This window comes from Calidris pugnax, unplaced genomic scaffold, assembly GCF_001431845.1.
Source record: "Calidris pugnax isolate Ruff unplaced genomic scaffold, ASM143184v1 scaffold208, whole genome shotgun sequence".
In the NCBI taxonomy this organism is placed as follows: domain Eukaryota; kingdom Metazoa; phylum Chordata; class Aves; order Charadriiformes; family Scolopacidae; genus Calidris; species Calidris pugnax.
Genome location: NW_015090967.1, coordinates 736,120 through 760,346, shown reverse-complemented (window position 1 = coordinate 760,346; position 24,227 = coordinate 736,120). Strand labels below are relative to the sequence as shown.

Genomic DNA, 24,227 nt, shown 5'->3' with positions numbered 1-24,227 from the left:
TGAATCAGAATATGCTGTACTCACTTTCCTTCCATGATCTTTTGAAATCCACTTATTTCCTTAATGTTCCTTAGTTCCTTAGTGCATGTTTCTCTTCTATCTGGATTAACTTGTGAAAGGGATGAAGACAGAAGTGAAAAGGAGATCACCAAAAGATGCCATGTTGTAACTGGAATTTATACTGAAACTGATTCAGGATGTTTAACCACCCATTTAAATGTTGATGTCCTGTGCTCTTTTCACTTGTGACGGGGTGAATGGGATAATTTCCTACACCATGAAAATATTTCAGCCATTCAGTATACTGGCAAGTTTTCTTGTCTTTATTCACCTTCTAAGCATGATATTTTTGAGGAGTGATTTTTTCCACCTACAAAATGCACCACATTACACCATGTTACAGGCAGTATTAAATCTGCCTGGGGGGGACTAGCTTAGACCACCTCTTATGACTAGTACTTTGCCTGACCCTCCAGCATTTTAGTTGTTCATAAGCTACCTTCTGTTCTTGAAAGAATTTGTTACTTCATGTTCCATGGTTGATGGAAAAGAAGAAAATCTTGAATGCTGAAAAATGTGAAGCTGTTCATCTTCACTACTAAAATCAATAGCAAACTACAGTGCCTCATGTTGCCATTAATAATACCGTATCCGTCTTACCATACTCGACATGCTGTTGTTGCAACAGTATTATGGAATCTTTCTATGTCTGTATTGCATGTTTAATGTCTGGCAATTTCAGTTCCTCTTGCTGCAGAAAGTGGCTCAGTTATACAGACACTTTAAAAAGTCTGGAAAACTCTCTGTTATTGTCTGGACACAGACTACATAAAATTTCTTTTTCATTTTCCTATTGACCCTTGAAAAAATCTAGTAATCTGGAAAGATGATGATGTTTATAAAATTCTGTATATATATGTATACCTCTGTATATATGTATATACGTATATACATATATATGTATATATGTATAAAATTCTGTATATATGTATACCAAACGTATACCTCTTTGGTAATCTAGAGAACTAGCTAGAAAATCAAGAAAAGCAAGAAAATCAAGAATGGAGCTATTGCAGACCCAAAATTTAAAACTGAAATGAAATGAGATCCATAATGATCTGTACATTACAATTTACCAACTCCTCTCTGTGGTGGTCTGAGATACAGAGCCGGGCAAATCAGTTGAGAGAAAGGGTTTCACTAGACCTTTTCATCCCTCTCTAAGATGCCTAAATATTTATCTAGGATCAGGAAATTAGCAAGAGGTATGTGTACTTACAGCTCCAATTGCATTAAAACTAGGATATTTAAAATGCTTTTATGTTCAGTATAGGAAAAATGCCATGCATTTTTGTAGCTATTCAAAAAATAATATGAGACCTCTGAAGTAAAAAATTCATCACTGCATACTTGTATTTCTTTTGCTTAACAAAATGGAATCCACTCAGAAGGATGGCTTTTAATTTAGTTGACCTTGTCCATTGCACATGTAGGGGAAGTAAGGGGTCTAAGGTCAATGAGTAAATTTGCATAGCTGAGACTATGAACTGCCCACAGTATAGATGAAAGATTTTGTCTTTATAGTCTGTCTTTTGATAAATTGAACAAGTATTTGAGCTTTATTTTAATGTATCTTTATACTTAATTTCCTTTGAATTACACAGGGTCCCAAACTAGAATAAAATATAATTCATGAAGTTATATTTCCCCTCCCTATTTTACTATATTAAAACAAACAAACAAAAAAAGACCCCAAACCCACAGATGAAACATAAAAGTCTGTTCATTGATTTGTTACAAATAGGTCCAAAGGTTTTTGTGGTAATTTTGCATAATAAGAATTCTGCAGGCTGTAATATGAAGATGGACATTGTATCAATTTCAAAGTTCTCTCTAAAATTCAGATTACACTGAGCACAGTCTCTGTAAAACGAGGGGTGAGGGGGTGTTGTTTACTATTCAAGGAGGTGAGGAGTGAATAAGCCAACATGGGGATGTTTAGACTTGACATTAGGAACCATTTCTTTACTGAGAGTGTGGTCAAACACTGGACCAGGCTCCCTAGAGAGGTGGCTGATGCGCCAGGTCTGTCAGTGTTTTAGAGGTATTTGGACAATGCCCTCCATAACAGGCTTTAACTTTTGGTCAGCCCTGGAGGTGTCAGGCAGTTGGACTAAATGACTGCTGTAGGTCCCTTCCAACTGAGATATTCTAAATTGTCTAAATGATTATGGTGCATAGTTGATATTTCAGAGTTAGGTAAGAAAAACAGTACGGAAAGGTTCCTAATTCCTTGACTAATTACCCAATAATTTTTTGCCCCCCGCTTTTTTAATAGTTAAAATTTCTGAAGAAAGTACTTGAAATTTGGACTTCACCGTGGAAATATTACTTGGCTGTATGTTGTTATAATAAAACACAAGATGCTTTTTAGGCTGCTCCACAAAAAAGTCAATTACTCAGCAAGTAGATGATTTTAAGATTTCATTAGATCTCCTCTTCCTCTATCACTGCACAGCCTTCCACTCCCACTGAGCTAAAGAATTCAGACTATCGTGGCAGTGCTAGGAATTGAATTGGGCTCTTTAAAGGTAGCCTTCTTCATTTAAGCACCTAGCTGAACCCATCCTAGTCATGTTTTTGGAAAAGATTGTGCAGGTTGCGACAAAAAGTCACAAATATGTTAAGACCTTTTTTGGGTGAACTTTTGTGCCCTCTGAAAGTGTAAGAAGTATAAGTAATACCAAATGCTTCCTCCTAGGAAGGGACTTTTAATGTGTCGTTTATGATGTTCAGTCACTGGTATCTTCTTAATAAGGACACATCCGTTTATGTCATTTTTCAGGTATGATAAAGCTCATTCTTTTATATAGCCTGTTTCATCTTGAAGTGTCCTAAGCACTTATGAAATCATACACTGCTGCAGATACAGTTGAATGTATTTACCTGTGAAACACAGCATTGTTCATTAGCATATAGAAATTGAACCAGGAGTTCAGAAAAGAAAATGGTGAGGAATGCTTTATCATCAAATTAGATGGGCAAGTCAGGACAGCAGAATAAGACTTTCTACTCTGAGATTTGGCAAGGTTAAGTTAATAATCTTGTCCTTACAGAAAAACCAACAATGAGACTTAGGTCCTTTTCTTATCTCTTATTTGAAAAAGTATGTGTCTAACAACATAAATTATCTCTTGAATACAGCTAGAACACCAGCATTAGTTCACTAATGATACCAGAGAAGAAATCAGTTAGAAGCGCTACAGAAAGCAACTTCTCTCTGACAACCATTTCCTCAGTAATATCTTTTAAAGAAACAAGGTATTTTTTATAAATTACAAGTTATAGTGAAAAGTTTCATTCTCCTGCCAAGCACAAGGGGTTTCAATAGTCAATGGTCTGTAAGACTTTCAGGTGCTTGCCGTAATATTATTCCTCATTTAGGTGCAAGTGCATTACCTTTCTCTTCATATACAATTTTTTCCCTTTTTTTGTGTCTGTAGCATGAGGTCTGCTCTTAGTTTGAAAATGCTCTTACACACCCATGCAAAAATATATGCTTTGTTGTGTTATAAATTACACATTTCAGTGCATATCCTGACTTGTACTTCAAAAGGATAAAATTCACTGCTGATTTGTTTATTACATAATGTGTAGAATAAGGCCACAAATCAAAATTGGATATAATTTCACTGTCACTTGGAATGTTAATCTAACACCGGACTAATTATTATTTGTTTGTGTGTTTTGAAAGTGGATACCTATAGATAATACTGCTTGAAAACAAATGTTGCAGATAAATGGAATGGTACAAGGTATCTTGTAAAAATTTGTGTGTGCTGGTCAAAGAGTGTGCCTAGTAGTTTAAAAGGACCTTTTAAATTTCTTTTTTCATTTCTATTCTATCTCAGCAATTCCAAAGCTACTATCCTTAGAGTGGTCACATTACATGAAGTGGATAAACATCCATAGAGTTTTGTAATCTCATTCTAGCTATTAGTTTTACGATCCACCCAATGGCCTTTAGATAAAAACATCTTATGGTCATTCTGACTTCAGCCAAAGTAGAATCATGACCTTAAAATCTTCAGCAAGCCAAGTCGTCTTTAGTTGGAAGAACTTGATTTTCCTCACTGCAGGGATAGGGTTTATTGTGAAGGAAAGTGAAACAAAAACAAGTATTAAGACATATTAGATATACAGTATGATGCAGTGATTAAAAAGCATTGAGTATTCAGAAAATATTCAGTCAGTTCTTGAATCTGGTTTGAATTTGTGTAAACTTGGAGAAGCCAGTTAATCTCTTTGGACCCTATTCTTATTCTATAAGACTGAGGGTGGAAAGCTCAAGGTGATCTAGATCTTCTTAATTATTTTGATGGTCTAGTAGAAGGTGTTAGATCTATCAATACTGTTATTATTCACAGCATTCCTATTGCAAGTAATAGTAGTATTTTTTTAAAAAAGTATTAATAATTTACTTTATTTTACCCTTCCAAATGGTTTCGCTGCCCCCCATGTACACATGTACACATATCAGCACATATACAGCAGAGCCTGCACAGCAACAAAATCAATTGTCTAGGCTTTCCTAGCAGGGTACTTTGATGACACATCTGTTATTGTAGTAGCAAAACAACTGTGTTACAAAAGTATCATACAGAAAAAGCCCCCCAAAAATGTAGGAAAGTATTTGACCTGTTTAAGCCTCAGTCAAATTACATTCATTAGACCATGCAAATAAATTAATCCCATATCATGAAGCCTATATAGCTGAAGTACTTTGGAAGAGCTTTTGGAAGAAAAATCCCACCCTTCACATTCTGCAGTATAAATGTCCTGTGGAGAGACATAGGACTGCAGTCCCTAGGCTTGCCAATTCCTTATCTTTTTCGAATGTTGAATTAATATTTAAAGCTATTTATTCAAAGTTGACTTAACGACTAGAATAGGAAAGATCAGACAAATCAGTTGCAAGAAATGAAGTATGAGGAAACCAGAACTCTTTGACAAAGTATTCCTTGGAGTAAGTGTGTTGAATGAAGCCAGCAAGTAAATGATAAGGGCCTTTGTGCTCTGGATATAAGAAAGCAATTTATCAAGAGTACATGAACTCTCCAGTGACCATAAGCCAAGAAGTACAAGAGAAGAAGTCCCTATAAAATTATTTTAAAAGCTCAGACAGTTGGTTTTTTTTGAATAAGCAGTGAGAAGCTTAGGTGATGCAACATCGTCCATAAAATGGAAAGAAAATTAAATGTAAACATTGATACTGCATGATGTCTTATGCAATTCCATTGTATTTAACTTCACAAGAGGATAACAATTACCTTCATCCTGCATACCTCCCTTCATCTCTAAATTATTCACATCACAGTGAATAACATGAAATTCACATGGAAGAGTGAAAAAAACCTAGTCAGCTCAAGTAGCAGTGAATTCATGATAGAATTTATGGTAAATCAGGGGACTAATTTTTAACATGTTTAAAAGGCTGGGGTTTAGGGTGTACCTCTTATTTTTCTTTCCTCTAGAGGTTAAGTGTCAAACCTTTAACAGTCCCAATCAATTCTGCATAGCTTCAGTCTTGGTCATGAAGTTATGAGTATTGTAGTCTCTGGGGCTCAGCTGAGCACCCTTCTGCTGTAGGAATTAAAGTTAATAGTGACATTTGGAAACAAGGCCTGTTTCAGACTGCATCTGAGAAGGAATCACTATGTGATGAGTAGTGTCCCTCAGGGGTTTGTATTGGGCCCAGCACTGTTTATTATCTTCATCAGTAATATAGACAGTGGGATCGAGCGCACCCTCAGCAAATTTGCAGATGACACCAAGTTGAGTGGTGCAGTTGACATGCTAGAGCTGGACAAGCTCAAGAAGTAGGCTCATGTGAACCTCATGAGGTTCAACAAGGGCAAGTGCAAGGTCCTGCACCTGGATGAGGGCAACCGCCAGTATCATTATAAGCTGAAGGGACTGAGAGCAGCCCTGCTAAGGTACTGATGGATGAAAACCTGGACGTGAGCTGACAGTGTATGCTCGCAGCCCAGAAATGCAACCATATTCTGGGCTGCATCAAAAAAAGCATAGCCAGCAGGTCAAGGGAGGTGATTCTACCCTGCTACTCCACTCTGGTGAGACGTCATCTGGAGAACTGCATCCAGCTCTGCAGTCCTTGGCACAGGAAAGACATGGACCTGTTGGTCCAGAGGAAAGCCACAAAAACGATCAGAGGAATGAAACACCCCTCCAGTGAGGACAGGCTAAGAGAGCTGGGGTTGTTCAGCCTGGAGAAGAGAAGGATCTGGGAAGAACTTATTGCAGACTTTCAGTACTTAAAGGGGGCTTATAAGAAAGATGGGAACAGATTTTTTAGCATGGCTTGATGTGATAGGACAAGGGGTAATGGTTTTGAACTAAAAGAGGGTAGATTCAGACTAGGTGTAAGGAAGAAATTTTTAACAAGGAGGGTGGTGAAACACTGGCACAGGTTGCCCAAGAGAGGCTGTTGATGCCCCATCCCTGGAAACATTCAAGGTTGGGTTGGACGGGGCTCTGAGCAATCTCATTGAATTGAAATGTATTGGGCCCAGCACTGTTTATTATCTTCATCAGTAATATAGACAGTGGGATCGAGCGCACCCTCAGCAAATTTGCAGATGACACCAAGTTGAGTGGTGCAGTTGACATGCTAGAGCTGGACAAGCTCAAGAAGTAGGCTCATGTGAACCTCATGAGGTTCAACAAGGGCAAGTGCAAGGTCCTGCACCTGGATGAGGGCAACCGCCAGTATCATTATAAGCTGAAGGGACTGAGAGCAGCCCTGCTAAGGTACTGATGGATGAAAACCTGGACGTGAGCTGACAGTGTATGCTCGCAGCCCAGAAATGCAACCATATTCTGGGCTGCATCAAAAAAAGCATAGCCAGCAGGTCAAGGGAGGTGATTCTACCCTGCTACTCCACTCTGGTGAGACGTCATCTGGAGAACTGCATCCAGCTCTGCAGTCCTTGGCACAGGAAAGACATGGACCTGTTGGTCCAGAGGAAAGCCACAAAAACGATCAGAGGAATGAAACACCCCTCCAGTGAGGACAGGCTAAGAGAGCTGGGGTTGTTCAGCCTGGAGAAGAGAAGGATCTGGGAAGAACTTATTGCAGACTTTCAGTACTTAAAGGGGGCTTATAAGAAAGATGGGAACAGATTTTTTAGCATGGCTTGATGTGATAGGACAAGGGGTAATGGTTTTGAACTAAAAGAGGGTAGATTCAGACTAGGTGTAAGGAAGAAATTTTTAACAAGGAGGGTGGTGAAACACTGGCACAGGTTGCCCAAGAGAGGCTGTTGATGCCCCATCCCTGGAAACATTCAAGGTTGGGTTGGACGGGGCTCTGAGCAATCTCATTGAATTGAAAATGTCCTTGCTCATTGCAGGTCCCTTCCAACCCAAACCATTCTGTGATCCTATGATTCTATGAATCATCCAGGTTATATTTCTCTGGACAATAAGTGCATCTGCCAAATTCAATCTTTTAAGATAATTATTTGGGATTATTTTCTTGTCTTTCCTTTGGCTCTTCTCTTATATTTAACTCCTTTTCTTTCAGCTTTGGACAAGCTTAGTACTCAGCACCTCTACCACCCAACCCAAGTGGAGATTGTGCAGTCCAATGTTGTGTTTGACATCAGCAGCCTGATGCTCTACGGTACTCAGGCTGTGCCAGTGAGACTGAAGATACTACTTGACCGACTCTTCAGTGTACTGAAGCAAGAGGAGGTGTTGCATATTCTACATGGCTTAGGCTGGACACTTCGAGACTATGTTCGAGGTTACATCCTTCAGGTAGGAAATAAAGCAAAGCATGTTTCCAACCCAGTTAACTTAATTTTTCCTTTGTACAGATATAGTGATCATGCATCCAAACAGACAGAATGATATGCAGTAAATTAAGTGTGGCATGTTGAAGACTAGCAATGGTGCTGGCAAAATAAATACTCAATTTTTCCTAAGCTAAAAAATGCAGGTTCCTTCGTACTGTAGTATTTATTTGTCTTTGCTTACTCTTATTGTAGGAAATACCTTAAATACCACAAATACTGAGGTTAGCTAGCTGCAAGCCTGATTTGGTCATCAAAGGCAACTGGGAAGTTTTCAAGGGCTACTGTTTGACTTCAGAAACTAAGATCCAAGTCAGCAGATCCTTCATCTTTTCTTTCCTTTTTTTAGTGAGGTATCTAATAAGGGGTAGATGAAACAGGGATTGTGTTCATGGTTCTGTTGGGAAGTATCCTTACAGTGTAATATATACACAGGAAAATCTTGTTTATAAGGTCATTTTAAAAAGGTAGTTTTAAATAAAGTGTTACGTGCAGGTTGGTTAAGATAAGATAATCAAACAAAACATAAAATAAGTAAATAAAAAAATGGACAGACTTGCTTTATGAGTATGTTCATGAATGTGCGTGGTTGTTTATCTGAAGAATTTCATCATCTGTTGGGTTCCAAAGGGAATTATTGCATTTTGTAAGATTATTTCTGATTGAGAATCTAATACTGCATGCTTCTAAGTTTTCTTAATTGCTCCTGACTTTGCAGGAGCTCTACATCATCAAGAAGTCATCCAGTTACTGAAGTGGACATGCCAGAAAAACTTTGAAAATTCTAGTTTCTGATTTTTTTCTTTACTTTCTTAGGCAATGGTAGCATGCTTGGCACTGTACAGAAAATACAGGAATCTTTCTTCCTGCTCTGTGGAACTCCGACTATTTTTTAATTCCTCTTCAGTTTTCAGTCCTTTGTGTGAAAGAAGTAAATTAGCCTTATGTGATTCTATGGAAACCTTCATATACTGTGTTCTTAAAGAATTTCTTAAATGCTCTGTACATAGATTTTTCCAGAGAAGTGTTCCTAGTTGTAGAACAGACCTAGAAGAAGAGTAATAAAAAGTCTATTACTTTAATAATGAGATCCTCTTATTGTTATTAGGATACATACAGAATGGAGCTCTTTAATCGTTTTAGGATTTTCTCAGTCATCTATTTTGTAAAAGCTAAATGTTACACATGTTCAAATACAGTAGAATCCATTTTTTCTATTACCAGTCTAAAACTTACATGTAAATTTATATCCGTGATGTTTATACAGTAGATATCTATAGATGTTTGTGTGATATATATGGATGCATATGTATCTATAGATATTACATACGATATATAATTTAGATATATATGTGACTGATATCTATAAAGATACATACGGTGATGGAATTTTGTGCATATTACATCATATTTTAGATTCCTGATTCTGAATGCTACTGATCAAGAGAGCTGAAGTAATATGATTTGCAAAGGGATACATGTAAAAAAAATGCATCCTTTCTAAGATACATTAGAAAATTGCTGTTTACTAAACGTGATTAATAGTTAAGTGTAATATATTACAAGTGCAAAATGTAATTCAATGTCCCTTGTCCCTTTCAGTGACTGAAATCAGTAGTTTTCTTGTTTTAAAGGTTGTAGAATCAGGCTCGTATTGATTTTGTTTTAATTTGTTTTAATGTAATGGTATTAATATATGCACGAATGGATTGTAATATACATAGAGGTTTATACAGATTGAGATTGTGACCTATGCATCTGAGTGGTGTAAAGGCCTATAATACACCATTAGGTCAGAGTTACCGGGCTAAAACTCAATCACATTGTAGCCCTCAAGGCATGAATTTTACCATTACTACATTCAACAACAGTATATTGAGTATTATGTGAGTTAAAGGAGAGCAGTTATCAGGGGCAGCTGTTACAGTCTTGCCACATATTGACTTGGTTAGTGCTTGGCTGTTGATTCTGTTAGTGGGTGAATGAAGACCTATGATAGGTGTGGTTGAGCCTGCCTATTAGTTTGGTTCTCTGATTTCAAAGAATCACAGACTGGTCAAGGTTGGAAGGGGAATTTTGCCCAACCCCACTGCCCAAGCAGGTGCCGCCCAGAGGTGGTTGCCCAGGGCCATGTCTAGATGGCTTTTGAGTAGCTCCAGGGATGGAGACTTCACAGCCTCTCTGGGCAAAAAATGCATTTTGTTTCTGTTACGGCTAGGAAACTCAGTATATAGCAGAAAAGGGAAACTGCTTACTAAAACATGTATGAAGAGAAATCTTAGTGAAATTAATCCAATCTATGATAATAAAATAGTCTGCTTTTAAAAGTATCTCTATTGCAGCTATGATAAAAAGGAGAAAAGAGGCATGCAGGGAAATTTGAAAGGAAATGTGTAGTAACACTAGCACAGTAAAAGCACATACAGATAAGAACTACAGGTAATGTCTCCTTTGAGCAAAAGGTGTTGTTCCATGAAGCTTGTCATTATAGAATTGGAACTCTTCACAGAATTTTTTGAGGCTTTCAGATTCAGCTTTTCCACACAAAAAGCTTCTGATGAAAAGGCACGGGCCTCCTGTAGGAGAACCAAAAGTATCAAGTACCAAAAGAAATCATCCAGAATATTGCAGAGCTGTGGGATTGTTAGTAGGCTGTCATGCAGTAAATTCAGCATCTGACTCTGTCTAGATTTTTAAGTTTTCTATGCAAACCTTTCTAAGTTATAACCTAGTCCAGTCAGTGCTGGTAAGTTTATCATACATTCATGCATACTCATTGTACATCAAATAAACAAATGCATATCTCTAGGAAAAGATTTAAATTTGCTATAATGCTGTAGTTAGGGAAGTATAAACCGGTAAACTAGCTTGTTTGTGTCTAATAAAAATAATAATATAAACTTGTAATTTGACAAAATGATGAATATCGTTGGTTGGTGTGGATAAAAAAGGAATGTTAGTAGCTTTGGGAACACTTGCTCATAAATATAAAACTTATTTGAAACATACAGACTTTATATCCTAAGTCTCTTCTGAAAGGAGTAAGAGAAGTACCAGAATAGGGAAAGGGAATCATTGTGAAAGATTACAGAATACTTAGTCCTGGTTCAAGTGCCAGTGTTCACCAGTTAACCTCAGTGCAAAAGACTTGTAAAGCTGAAACAAAACTGGAGTTTCATGCCTTGGGAAGGTCTAAAACATCAATCTGTGCTGAATTTCCCCTGAATCATGATGAAAGTATTAAAATATTTTAACATTTTCCCTAAATGAGGGCTTCTTTTTTTTTTCTTTTGGGGGGGGGGGGGGGTTGGTAGACAACCCAGACATGCAGAGGACAGTGACAGGGTATAGGGGAGAGAGAGAGAAATCTTAGGGTAGATGTATCCACTCAGAATCAATTATTTTAGTATTGCCAGATATTTTCTTTTCCGTTCAAGATCCATAACGGAACCCTGCTTCCCATGAAAAAAGAAAGTATTTTTTCTCAGTAACTTTTGAGAAAAATCTCACCGTTTGCTCCCGTCGAGGAAAAAAAAAAAAAAAGAGAAAACCAGTGCCTCTCTCTAGCTGTGTATTAGTGCTTCAAGGTGGGTGGGATTATTTGTAATTCCCTCATTTTGACTAATAATGTTTCCAAATAGCAAATTAAAAAGCAGTGGGCAGAGAAGAATGTGGTATTTATTGCTTCATTCAGTGGATGCATTAATGGAGGGCAGGAAACGGAGGAACCCTGAAGCCAGCGGAGGTAATGTGATACACCGCCTTGCACATTTGGGCACAGTCACAACATTGCCAGTAACGGCTGAAAGGCATTAAGGCCTGGCAAGCTTTCTCTGGCCTCTGTGCAATAAACCTAGTTTCTGGTGAATAGATACCTATCTCTGAAATGTCAGTGAGTGACAATTTGGTCAGCAGTCTCATCAGATTGCTCACAGGATTTATGTTTCGCAGGAGAAATTGTTCTTTCATCTTTAGAAGTGATCCTCAAAAAAACACCCTGCTGCGTGGGGGAACTTTCTGGACTGTGTCTGCTCCAGAAGCACCCAGCGCACTTCAGTTTCTAGGTTTGTTTGTCCCGTACCTATCTCAGGGAACTAAATTCCTGTATTTGGTGAGGTGTTAGTAAGCATTTAGGTTTTCTCCCTGGGAACAGCAGCACAACAATTGTCTTTCCATGACAGGAAATTATTCTGTCAACAACAGTAGCTGTTTTAGGTCAGATTCTGCACCTGCTACTCAAAGAGATGTGATTAGTGGCTCTGTTGATTTGGGTGAAGTTACTTTTGCTGTAAAGAACAGCTCAACTGTAAGCAAGTCTCCAGTCCTGGTTTGGTTCCAGCGGAGCTGAGTGAGGAGGTAACTTTGCCAGCTGTTCTCCTCAGCTCCATCACTGGAGAATACTGTACCCCACCCATTTGCTAGTGTAACTACATATGTAATTGCTCCCTAGCCAGGTTCTCTCTAAACAAGCCAGGTTAAAAAATCCTCCTGCTAAACATGTGCAAGTCAACTCTGATTATTCTGAGAGGAAAGGGCTAGAGAACAATTATGCCACTAGCAGTGAACAGCTGGGGCATTCAGCTTTTGCACTGGTCCAGCTGCAGATGACAGAACATGTGACCACAACTTAGAGGCCATAAACTGACTCTTTGCAAATAATGATTCAGTGTTTTGAGTAACAGCTCAACACTTTTTCAACTGTTTTGTGATCAAACAGTTGTATTCCCTTACTGTAAAAGAGGAAAATAAATATTATCTTTACAGTACAAAGAGGAAAGCAGAGGCACTGAACAGAACACTGGCGGAATCAGGAAAAGGGACTAGACCTAGGATTTCCATTCTTACCATTGTTCCCTTGAAAAAAGTAGATTATAGTCAGTAGCTCATAGGCAATGTCTTGCCTGCCAGACTCTCTGGTGCCACTTACAGCTATGAGAAATTATTTTAAAAGTCCCCAAACCCAAAATGTAAACTAAATCCAGCTGGAAAAGTGTGGGTATTTTATTGGCCCCAAAGGTGATGCACTTAAAAAAGTTCCTGCACTGGACAGTGCATGGGGAATCACTACTCCTAAAAGAACATCTTTTCCATGGCAATGGCCATGCTGAAATCTGATGAAAGTCAAAATTATTAGATATCATTTTCTGCTTTGGGAAGACTAGAAATGGGAGTATTATGCTTTTCCTGCCTCTGTGGGTTTCACTGTCAAGACTGTTAATTTTAAAAGTAAGAAAAAAACCTTCGAAATTAATGACATCCTCTGCCACTGCTGACTTGAGGTTGTGTGTTTCTTTGCCCACAGATCATCAACACAATCCCTACTTTAAATTTACTTGTCTTCCAATGATGACCAGGGTGGACTGTGGTTTATTCTTATTGATGTGTTGATTCTGTAGAGCTAAAACAACTGTTGAGCAAGAACAACTGTTTCAGTCACTGAAGTCAGCTGGGAGTAAACTCTCAGAAAAGGAGGGACTTTTAGACATTTTTTCAAAAGACAACACCCCATTAACTAAAACAAACTAATTCATGTTGTGAAATACATAGTGCAAATAAATAAGTCAGTTCTGAGATTTTAAAAGAAAAATTTGTTCTATGTATAGTCATATTACATGCTTACATATATTGGTGTTACATTTTACTGACAATTTCTCAAATTTTTGTAAAAAGTAGTTGCGTTTGGTGGAATGGGTTGTTTTAATTTGCTGTCCTAGTTTACCACAACTAGATTGTTCATGCACACCATTCTTACATTCGTATTAGGTCAAGAGATTTGGAGGGAGACCAAAGAAAGAAATTTGAGTGTCTTTAATAATACCATTCTTAATTTATTTTCTGTTCTTTTTCCGATTAATCCCTTAGCACCTCATCCCTTCTAAGCAGGTGAAATATTAATCATATGTATAGATGGAAATTGCTTTTCTGTTCTTAAAATCACATATTGCCCACCATTGGCTCTCTGTGGAGGATTTCAGAAAAGCATGGATTCTATTGCTATCTGACCTCTTTTAGAGTCTTAGCTTTCCTGTCTGTACTCATTTTCTTCCTTTTAAGATGTTTGAACTTTTGCTACAGAGCCCAAGTGCAAAGGCTATTTAATTAAACAGCTTGTCAAACAGCCTCCATTGCTTAAACATAAGGAACATTAGAACAAAAATAAACAAACAGCAGCTCTGAGGATATCAGCTTTTCTAAGGCAGACAAGTGGTGTCAGGCCATTGTAGTGATGATATCATACATTCATTTCAACGTTATCTGCTATCTATAATCACAAGTCACATGAAATTTTTCTCAGCTTTTTTTTTAACAAGTGCCATCAGTTGATTTACTGTTCTTTTTTTTCATAACAAGAACACCTTTAAAGTGGCGGTATGCTATATTATTCATAATAAAAAAAATTAAAAGAAACAGGCAATCAAATTATGACATCAATGGGGAAAAAAATGTTTAGTCTTGCAATCCAGCAAAAGTTTGATGACAGTTATGCACCATTGCTTTTGTATGTGAAAGTTGTACATTCATTTAGTTGGCATTGCTTCTCATTTTTTGTTGGTCTGTTTGTCAATCTCTTAATTAATACTTCGCACTTGTTTAGCCGTGACCACTGGAGGATTTCCATGTGTTTTAAGAATTAGTCATTTCCTCAGTCTTTCCCCATCTCTATAAGTATTATGCCCTTTTTATGTATAGTAAAACTGATGCAGATAAAGTTTAAGAGGTTCATCTGGTAAAGACTGTAACAAAGCCGAAGTCCAACCAAAGTCTTTCACACGCAAGCTCATATTTCCCATAATAACTGCCACCCACATTTCATTACTTGATAATGAAGAGTTAGCCTTTTATAGCTTTATTTACTTTTTTCAGCCTTTTTAGGTACACTTCTATCATGTGTTTTCTTTTCGCCCCTGTAATTATTGTAAACACTCGTGTTCTTTTGTTCCTACATTTTTCAACAGTGGTCCTTGGAGCAACCAAGGCTCAAAGCTGGGTAACATTTATGCAGATTCCTACTCTGCCAGATAGGATCCAAATCTGGGTCTCTTTAGTATATGCCCTGCCTATTTCTTGTTCTCTGTGCCTGTCTGTTCCCTCCTCTCTCTCTTTACACTCCAACTTACTTATTCTGTTGCCATTGCTTCCAATCCCAGCCCCCCTTTTCTTGCTTATCTTTCCTTCTTCAGCCTCACCTCCATTTCACTGCCCCTCCTTCTCTGATTTTGCCTCTTTAACACAAAGAGATGAAAAGAATCTGTTAGATGATGTGTCCATCTCCTGAGTTTTCCATTCCTCCCACAGCACCACCGCATACTAATATTTGCGGCTGTGATCATCTGGAAGAGTTTCTCTTCTCCCATGTGAGTCAGTTTAGCATGACTCCCCTGTACTTCTGTGAAACAGAGATTCTCTGCTATGCCCCTTGTTCTTTTATATTCATCTTAGCTGTACTAAGCTAGGAGTGACTATCCTATCTCTACTCTAAACAGAGGGTGGAAAAAAACTCAGATAAACCTGTAAGGACTGAAGAGGGAGATGGAAAACAGAGCCCAACTGCCGAGCCAGAGGGAAGCATTGTGTTGTGTGTTTGAGCAAAGCAGTGCCACTTGTTCTACAGTGTGAAGTGCCTTCGGATTTTCTTTGTGTCTGCTATAACTTGCCTAACATCTTCCTGCTGCTTTTGATGCCATACCTCTAGTAGTAACACTACCAGTCACCCTAGTGCTACATGACTTTATCACAACCGATAGCACTTGAACCAGGAAAGAAAAAAATAAAGACCAAAGAGTTTGATTGCACTTCTGAATGCCACCAAAACAAGCTATGTGACAATGTAACTCATCATTTGGATCATTTGGATTTCCAGAATATGTGCAGCTGGAGAGCTGTGGTATTGCTGCTCTGTGTCTTGCATCTTGTGAGGGTAATGAAGCAGAGGGCTGTAGAACCCCTGGTGATCAACAGCAGTATACATGGTGTTAGTTCTTAATGACTACTATGAAATAGTCAGCCTTTATAACCATAGTGTTTCACATGGCTCAGAAATGCAAAGACAGCATTTTTAAAGGAAAACACTTTTGGCTGTCAAAGAGCAAAAGAGAAAAAAAAAAAAAAAAACAAAAGAGTCTGAAATCATTATTCCAACCAGTCCAAATGAACAAGATTGCAATAATGGCATTAATGCTTGAAGGTGTGCTAGCAGACACGTTAACCAAGAATGAAATGGTTCCTTATCGGCTGAAGGGGAAAAAAACTCAATCAATCAAGCGTAGTGCAGTATGACTCCATTTCAGTCCAAGCCTTCAGAAAATAGATGGAATATATAAAAATAACTTCTTGTTCAGCTAGTAGCATTTAGTTCAAGAAGTTAGAGCAGAAAAGCTCCATTAGTGTAAAAAGGCATTGCCAGCTAAAAATGAGCTATGGAGAGGTATTTCAGTAATGTCAGCAATAAAATTCAGAGTGTGTGTATGTAGGTGCGCACATATATATGTCTGTAATTCTGTGCCACACTTGATGAATTTTCATTTCAACTGCTGTTTGCTTTCCTGCATGTTGTGGGTATTTCATACAGTAACAGAGAAAGAATACAGCAAAAAAAAAAAAAAAAAAAAAAAAAGGATATAGAGAGAGAGACTTTTGTGTAGCTGCATTTCTCCTACCTGGAATTTGTACTGTTTACTGTACTGGGGGTGAGAAGCCGAGATCCCACTGACTGACGTAGTTCCACGCAGCTGGGCACAGCGACTGGGATGCAGAGCATGGAAAGGGCTGTTACTGAAGGTCTGTCAGGCATATGCCAGGACCATGTGCGCTTGCTTTTTGAAATGGAGCTGAAAATCTCTTCACCTGCCAAGGCCTGAGTTCACCGTCCTGTGTTTCTCTTGTGATAGCTGATGAAATCACAGACACCTAAAGCAGAGTGGGGGGATGAAGGAGGTGGGAGGAATAGTTCACTTCCTAGGCTGTTTTAGGTGTGAGTGATGCCATCAAACATTGCAGGAGAAACAGAGCCCTGAACTTGGGTCTTGGCAGGTAAGCCAAGGAGAAAACTGTTTCCAGCTTTCCTGCTTCAGAATGTGTTTGAATTTCTATTAACCATTTATGATCACAGAAGTTTTGCTGTGAAATATGTACATGTGTGTGTGCGTATGCACCTACCTAAATAATCTATAAATTTTATTTATATTTCTGATAGATTGTGAGTGTGTGTGACAAAACTGTCTGGTTTTGAGACTGATTCTCTCTGAATGAGGGGAAGGGAGAGAAGAGCTTTTCTCTTAGCCTGGAAAATGACTTTTCTTGCTGACAGTGCCATGTTGAAGCCTCTACTGGAACGTATCCTGCACTATGTCAAAGAAATATGACATTGAGTTGAGGACAAGATCTTGGGGTTACTGTCCATCTCAGTTTTCCTGTAATAAATGCAGTGACCTGTTATAAAATAAACAAAAGGGCATAAAGCTATTGATTAAAGGGATATGTCTGTGTGCATGTGGAGGGGAGCAAGTTGTGCCAAGAATCCAAGGGATTAACATAATTCTCACAAAATACAGCTCAGAGATTAGAACTTCTGCTTTTTATAAATTACTCTTTTCACAGAGGACCTCAGACTGAATTCAAATCATAGTCCTGGAGGTGATAAGGTTGTGATATTAACCATTCAGCTGCACATCAATGGATATTAACTCAGAGAGTACGGACTCCAGACCATGGCACTTTAATGGGTTTAAGACTTTGCCCAGTTTAGACACCTCTTGCTCTGAGTTTAGGGGTGGTTTTGATTGTCTGTGTGTCAGCACTGGCTTCAGGCACTTATGAAATTTAGGCTCGCAGACACTTAGGAATCAGGAAGGGCCACAGAGAATCAAACTTGTCATCTGTCCAGCATCAGTTGATTTACTGCTTTTCTTGAAGTCCAAGGGATCTCAAGGGGACTTTTTTCCCTTGCAGCACTGATCTTTCAATGAGGTGCTAGTGCCTGTCCTGAGCAATAACAAGGAATAACAGTGAAGTGTGAGTGACTCTTATTAGAAGGGGTAAATGTCATTAGCACTTACTGTTGCCTTCTAGGCAGTAAGAGTGCACCATTGAATGCAGACAGACAACCCCCTTTTACTTATCAAGGTACATTTTGAATCTAATGAAGATGAACTCTTATATTTTAATTAAGAAATTTACTTTTCTTTCCTGCACTGAAATATCTTCTATGATTTGGTTGTCATTTTGCACCATGTCCTAGAATTCTGAATACTTAACTTGAAGACAGGAAACATGTATTATTCTACTGGCTCTAATATATTAACTTGCTGCACGAGTCCTTTGTGCTTCAGCTTGATTTCTCTCCTCCCCCACGGCTTTTAGAAAATGTTCTAATCATCCCAATTAATACTTGGATGTTGTTAATTAATGTTTATGAAGTGCTTTGAGATCCTCTAATGAAATAGAATGTGTAATTATGATTGTTCTTTACTCAAATTCTGAAACATCACCACCACTGTAACAGTAATTTCAGCAAATATTTTTTAATAATCTTTTTAGCAAATAGAAGAGGAAGGATTTGTTTCTTTTGTTTCTTTTTTACCTTTTCTAGTAGGGGAAAGTATGTCTGTTTATATCCAGTCTTGCTGGGTTCTTCATGATGAATCTTGCCAGAATTGCACCCCGAAGTCTTACATTCCTTCTGATGGGAAAGGTGTGGAAGCCTGTGTTACTGACTGACAGTCCTCCTGCAGAGAAGGAAGCCACTTGTAGGACAGGTAGATTCTTAGGACTGCTGGCCCTGTATATATCAGCTTGCTGGGTTTTGTGTGCGTCTGTATAGCTTGCCTATTGATGTGTTTATGGTAATAGAGTTAACATCATTACATTTTTATCCATGCAGTCTGGATATTGGATGCCTTTAACTTGTGTCCAAGTTGACATATGGTGCTGACAAATAGGAATAACAGAAATAAGCCTGTTCATCAGGTTGCTTGCAGCATAGCTTGTATTGCACTGGGCTTTCCATCATAACAGAATGGCTGTGTTTGGAAATAGCTAGGACAATGCCTGGGCAGCTTACTCTGTTCAGCTAGCTCAATATATGCCTGAATGAATGCATGGCCTCAGAAAAGGATAGTCCCGATAGAAGGTAAGTATATTAACATGAAGCACTTCTGTTTTACTAGTGTCAAACATTTGAAGGTCATATATTCAGTTTCTGAATATTGTGGAATTGGTTTTAAAGACTAGATTTAACCAAATTTATTTTTGCTTTCCATTTTATATTGAAAAAAGTTAAGTTTGAGTTTTCAAGCTGCTTCTCCCTGTTTGGAAATCTACCATGAAAAGTTAAAACTTCTTTACACAAAAAAACAAATCAACACAAGAACTCCAGTAAGAAGGTATAGTGAAAAAAACCAACCTTGTAATATCAAGAGGTTTTTTGGTAAAATTGATAGAATTGGCTATTCTGCAGTAGTATTCCTTGAGTACTAAATAAAACATGCTGAGTATATAATGTTACAATCCACAAAAATGCTTTTGCCCCACCATCTCTTTTCAAAGAATTCCATACAATGAAATTAAATTTCATTTTAAAGAATTTCACTAGCATTAATTCAATCGTTTTCCATGTGTGAGCTGGTTTCCTCATAAGAGTATTTCAAACAGCACCACAGAATGCAAACCAGAGCTCTTGTCTCCCCTTTGTAGGCTCAAAATGTTGTCAGGTAATGGATATAAGACCCATGACATCCATTTTCTGCTGCAGCTGAAGGCAGAGATAAATTTCTTGGGAGGAAAAGGGTGAGGAATTAATAAGGTCTGTAGCAGATTGCTCATACAATTACATTTGTGGTGAGACTGCAGAGAACCTGGGTGTTACAGAAGATAAGAAGCTGATCTGGGACAACTCACCAGCAGAGGTGATGTGGTCCAGAGATACAACAGCAGCTCCTTGTGATCTGCATACCATCTTTGACCTGGTCACTCCTAGCCTTTGTTTGGAGGCTGTGGCTAGAGGAGCCTGTGTTCCCCCAGTCACATACAGCTAGCAAGTTGATTTTACGTGGTGAGGTTTAGATGCATCTTGCATGAGTAAGTTTCTCATAATGCCTACTTATATATGTTCTTGGAGCCTGTTACTTGATGGGTTATGAACTGAACAGCCATGTAGCCCCTTATATATTTCAATTTGCTTATTTTATTACTGTGTCATAGTGCACTATTATTGCATATAGTGTTAATACTGTCCTATAACCATTATTAAACGGAAGGTTGTTAATTCTGGTAGTTGAAAGAGCACGCGTTCAGCTGGAATGAGGACTTTGCTCTCATTGGGTCAATACAACCATTTTTCTTAGCTATGGAAACATTGTGACATAAGTGACCTGAGCTTTACACTTTTCCTGGAGTCACAGAAATAATAATAAAAAATACTTTTTTTTCCAAGTTTTTTTTTGCCTGGGTTTGGGGTTTTTTGGTGAGTAGTAACCTGCAGGATCAAATTGATCAATGAAAATCTAGTACATTAGCATGGGACTGCTTGTTATATCAGTGTCAAAATTTTTTAGAGCAGGATAAAAATGTCAATGCTATAGAAAGTTTTATGGGCTTTGAACCACTTGTGAGAATTTAAATGTCAAACCAGTGTGAGGTGGTTCAGAAGTGCTTCAAAGTGAAAATCTGAAAGTATACATATACTCCCATGCCTGAATAATAGCTTCAGTAATATAGTATGAATTTCCAATACTAGACACACCAGACAGTAGATGTGTTTCTGTAAGGCTTTCCCCATCGTCAGTCTGCTTTGTGTTGTAGTACTCTATAAGTCCCTCTCTAAGGCACTCACTTTCACTTCAGCAGAGCATTTTCCTCCAGTTCATACAAGATAATTGTACTGGAATTTCAGCAGCTACTGCACTGTACAGAATTCCTTTTTTTGTTGTTTTTAATGTAGCAATTCAAAGACCAGAAATTGTAGGACAGTGCTTTGTATAACTATTTTCAGCTTAGTTCAAGAGATGGGAAGCAAGGTGCCACAAACATATGAAGTCTCTATATTCTTTGTGTATGTGGCCAGGTAGTGGAGAGAGACACTGCTAGTTCCTTCGCTGAAGAAAAAGGAAGACTCACCCCTTTCAAGACACCAAAGAAACCACACTAGAGAGACAGGGAGAAAGAAGTTTTAAAAATGCAAACCAAAAGAGTTCTCAGCTTATCAGGTATTTGAGACATAAAGCCCTAAGAAGGCAAATTTAATTTCTTATCTGGAGAACTGCTCAGTCATTATCAGAAAGTGGGTCCTGATTCAGCAAGGTGCATAAGTGCCTACCCAGCTTTAACAATTAATGCCCTTACTTCAACAGAGATCTACTCACATATTCAATGTTAAGCATATGCTTATATATTTTTCTGAATTGGGACCTCAATAAATATATGTATGTCAGCTTTGTCAGCTGAGATCACACAACAGTTCCCTTCCTGTAAGTATTGCCCTTTAGTTGAAAAGGAATGAATTGTTGTGAGAACTGCATGAGAAAGTATGTTTCAATTAAACATTGTAGGTTTCTAAAGATTCTTTCTTTATTGTTAATTGTTTTCACTGGGGTAAACTTCATCTCTCTCTGCACTGACATTTATTACATCTCTCAAAACCAGGACACAAGCCACGGATTGTTTGTGGCATGTTTTGCACATGGAGACTCACTAATGGAGCAGATTCTCATCATGAGGTCTCCAAGTTAGCTTCGTCATACCCGTGAAGACCAGGGCCTCACTAAAGGAAGGTCTTAACTTCTTTGGTCCAGCTTGCTGCTCTTTTTCTTTCCTGCCCCAAGCAGGAGTTTTGTGGGGTAGGTAGAAGAATTAATCAGTGAGCACCAGGTCCTTTCCCACAAGGCCATTCCCTCCCTGGTGTCTGTGGGTCAGGTATGCTGCACAGGGAGCTGAGGTTTTGCCCAGCGTGCTGAGCTGATTACATAGTACGTACAAATTAAGCAATTAAGAGTTTCTGTTCTGTTTGAAAAGTGTGGACATAATTTAGCAAATACCCTCTGTGAAAGAGGAGGTGGTTTGCAAAAGTGGTTGCAGTACTTGTTAATACATGACCGACTGAGGTCATGTGAACACAGTACAGCTCGGGATCGAATACAGGGAAGGGAAGAGTCCTTAAGTGTTACATTTCCAACAAAATTTGGCATGTTTAGAAACCAGCCTTCCTTCTTAGTATCCTGGCCCTTTATTGCTATTGGCAGCTTGTCCTTTGTGTCACTCAAGAATTTATAATGAATCCATAAAAAACAAATAGTACTGCATTTTGTTTGTAGGAAGACAGGAGACTTCTGATTTAGTGGATGGACTCACTTGGTGTGTGGACTTGTAAAGAATAGTGTTGGACGCACGTTGTGTGTATTCCTCAGAGTATTAATTCTGACCCAGTTACATGGTAAATATTGTTGACTGATATAAAATAAACACACTCATGGTTTGTACCATATGCTTTATAATAATTTTTGTAGCTTTGTTTGTTTGTTTTTGCTAAAAGGTGGCTAACAGATCTTTGAAGTTTTTCTTTTCTTTCTTTTCTCTTCTTTCTTTATATATACAATTTTTAAAAGTAAGTTACAGTTTTACTTTTTGAGTATGATGGCAGCAGGCACTGATGTTTTCATGCAAACTTGACTATCAAAATCAAAATTCATAGAAATATCCCAGAAACAACAATAAAGAAATTGATATTTCAGTTTTCACCTCTGAAAGAAAGAAAATTGTCATTTAGAGGCAGACTCTGATATTTATTTCAGTAGTGCCTTCTTTTACAAGCAGTGGAACCACTTGTGCAGTAAGGCACTGTTTAGTTGAAATGGAGATATCAAAACTAAGCTCACTTTGTTCACTCTAAATTCCATGCTTTTTTTGATAGTTAAGCATAGTGAATTAACTTTCCAAATTTCACTCTTTGTGAAATTTGGCTTATGTTTCCTCTGCCTTTAGCCCAGTTCCTCTAGCATATGTGTGATTAAGCAAAACTAAATTTTAAAAATAGGAGGGAAGGGAAACAAGGATTTAATCAATAATATCAGGGGATACCAGTGCAGATAGAAAATTTTCAGAGGGCTACTAATTTCAAATCCTACATATATTCAGTTCCTGAATCTCCCACTGTACCTTTAAAAATGATGTTGTGACCACTTGATTGTTTTATGCCCAAAAGTTAAGTTGTGTGAAAAGCAGTTTCCAAAATGCATGATATTTAATAAAAGTACTCTAAAGGTCAATTTTTAAGATAAACTGCAAGAGTATCACTCAACTTTGGCTATATATTTAAATGTTGATTCACAGCGTGAGAAGTTCAGACACTGAGGAATCGTACAGTTGTCCATGAGAACCCGAATGAAACAGACAAGGGAAAATAATAAAATCTTATGAAGAGCAGAAATAAAATTATGAGTTAGCTTGGCCAGTATCACGTCCACCCCCAACATACACACACTTGCACTCGCACACACATGTAGGGCTGTTTGCCTTTTAATGATGTTCAGTTTGGAATGCCTGAACTGAAAGATTTGGACCAAATCCTGCAAACAGTTACGGTGCTGAGTCAGTTTGTGTCCTTATATTTTAAGCTTTTTGAAGTGTGAACCTTTTCTGGCTCACATATCTCCTCCAGAGCATGAGAGAGCACAAAGCCCCTGTGGCAAAGAAAGGAGAAGTGGCAGTAACCATAGATATAAACAGTTTCTTCGCTCCACCTTGGAGGAAGCCAGCTGTTGCTGACTAGCCCTGGTTTTTTTCCTACCATTTTGCAATCTGATTGCGACTGCATTTCAAGAAAAACTGAATTTGAAGCTTAAGTATTTAGTTTGTTGCCTTTTCTCCCTATCTGTTTTTTTTTCCTTTAAGACTACCTGTTTGACACATTTTGTTGGAAGTCAACAATGTCTCTTTCTGGTCAGACACCTAGAGCAGGGATACCCAGCCTCATGCTTAATGGAAGACTAGCAGTCAGTGGAGCACCTGCTTATTGTTTTGGCACCTGGCTGGTCTTGGTGGTATTTAACTGCTCTACTGCATTAAAAAACCACCAAAAAAAGCCATCAAATTCTCTCAGTTTTTCTCTTCTATGTAAGCGTTTACTGCAGAGATGTATCTTTACAAGGGGATAGGAAAGGGCTCATAAACAGTCCTTTCAGGATGATGTTCACATTATGAAAACATTTCCAAAATCCTGACATGGGTTGTTTTTTTTATTTTGTGGTTGTTTGTTTTTTTCTTTTTTTTTTTTTTTTTTTTTTTTTTTTTAAAAAAAAAAAAAAAAAAAAAAAAAAAAAAAAAAAAAAAAAAAAAAGTTCTAGGAAAAATATTAAACCC

At 38.0% G+C, this 24,227-nt stretch overlaps 1 protein-coding gene across 2 annotated transcripts in view; it reads left to right on the top strand.

Moving 5' to 3' along the window:
* BNC2 (basonuclin 2) overlaps positions 1-24,227 on the top strand; it is a 246,290-nt gene that overhangs the window by 132,527 nt on the left and 89,536 nt on the right. For both annotated transcript variants that reach the window (XM_014952615.1, XM_014952614.1), the window contains exon 3: positions 7,607-7,842. In XM_014952615.1, coding sequence (XP_014808101.1) covers positions 7,607-7,842 — 236 coding nt within the window. The remainder of the gene's footprint in view (positions 1-7,606; positions 7,843-24,227) is intronic.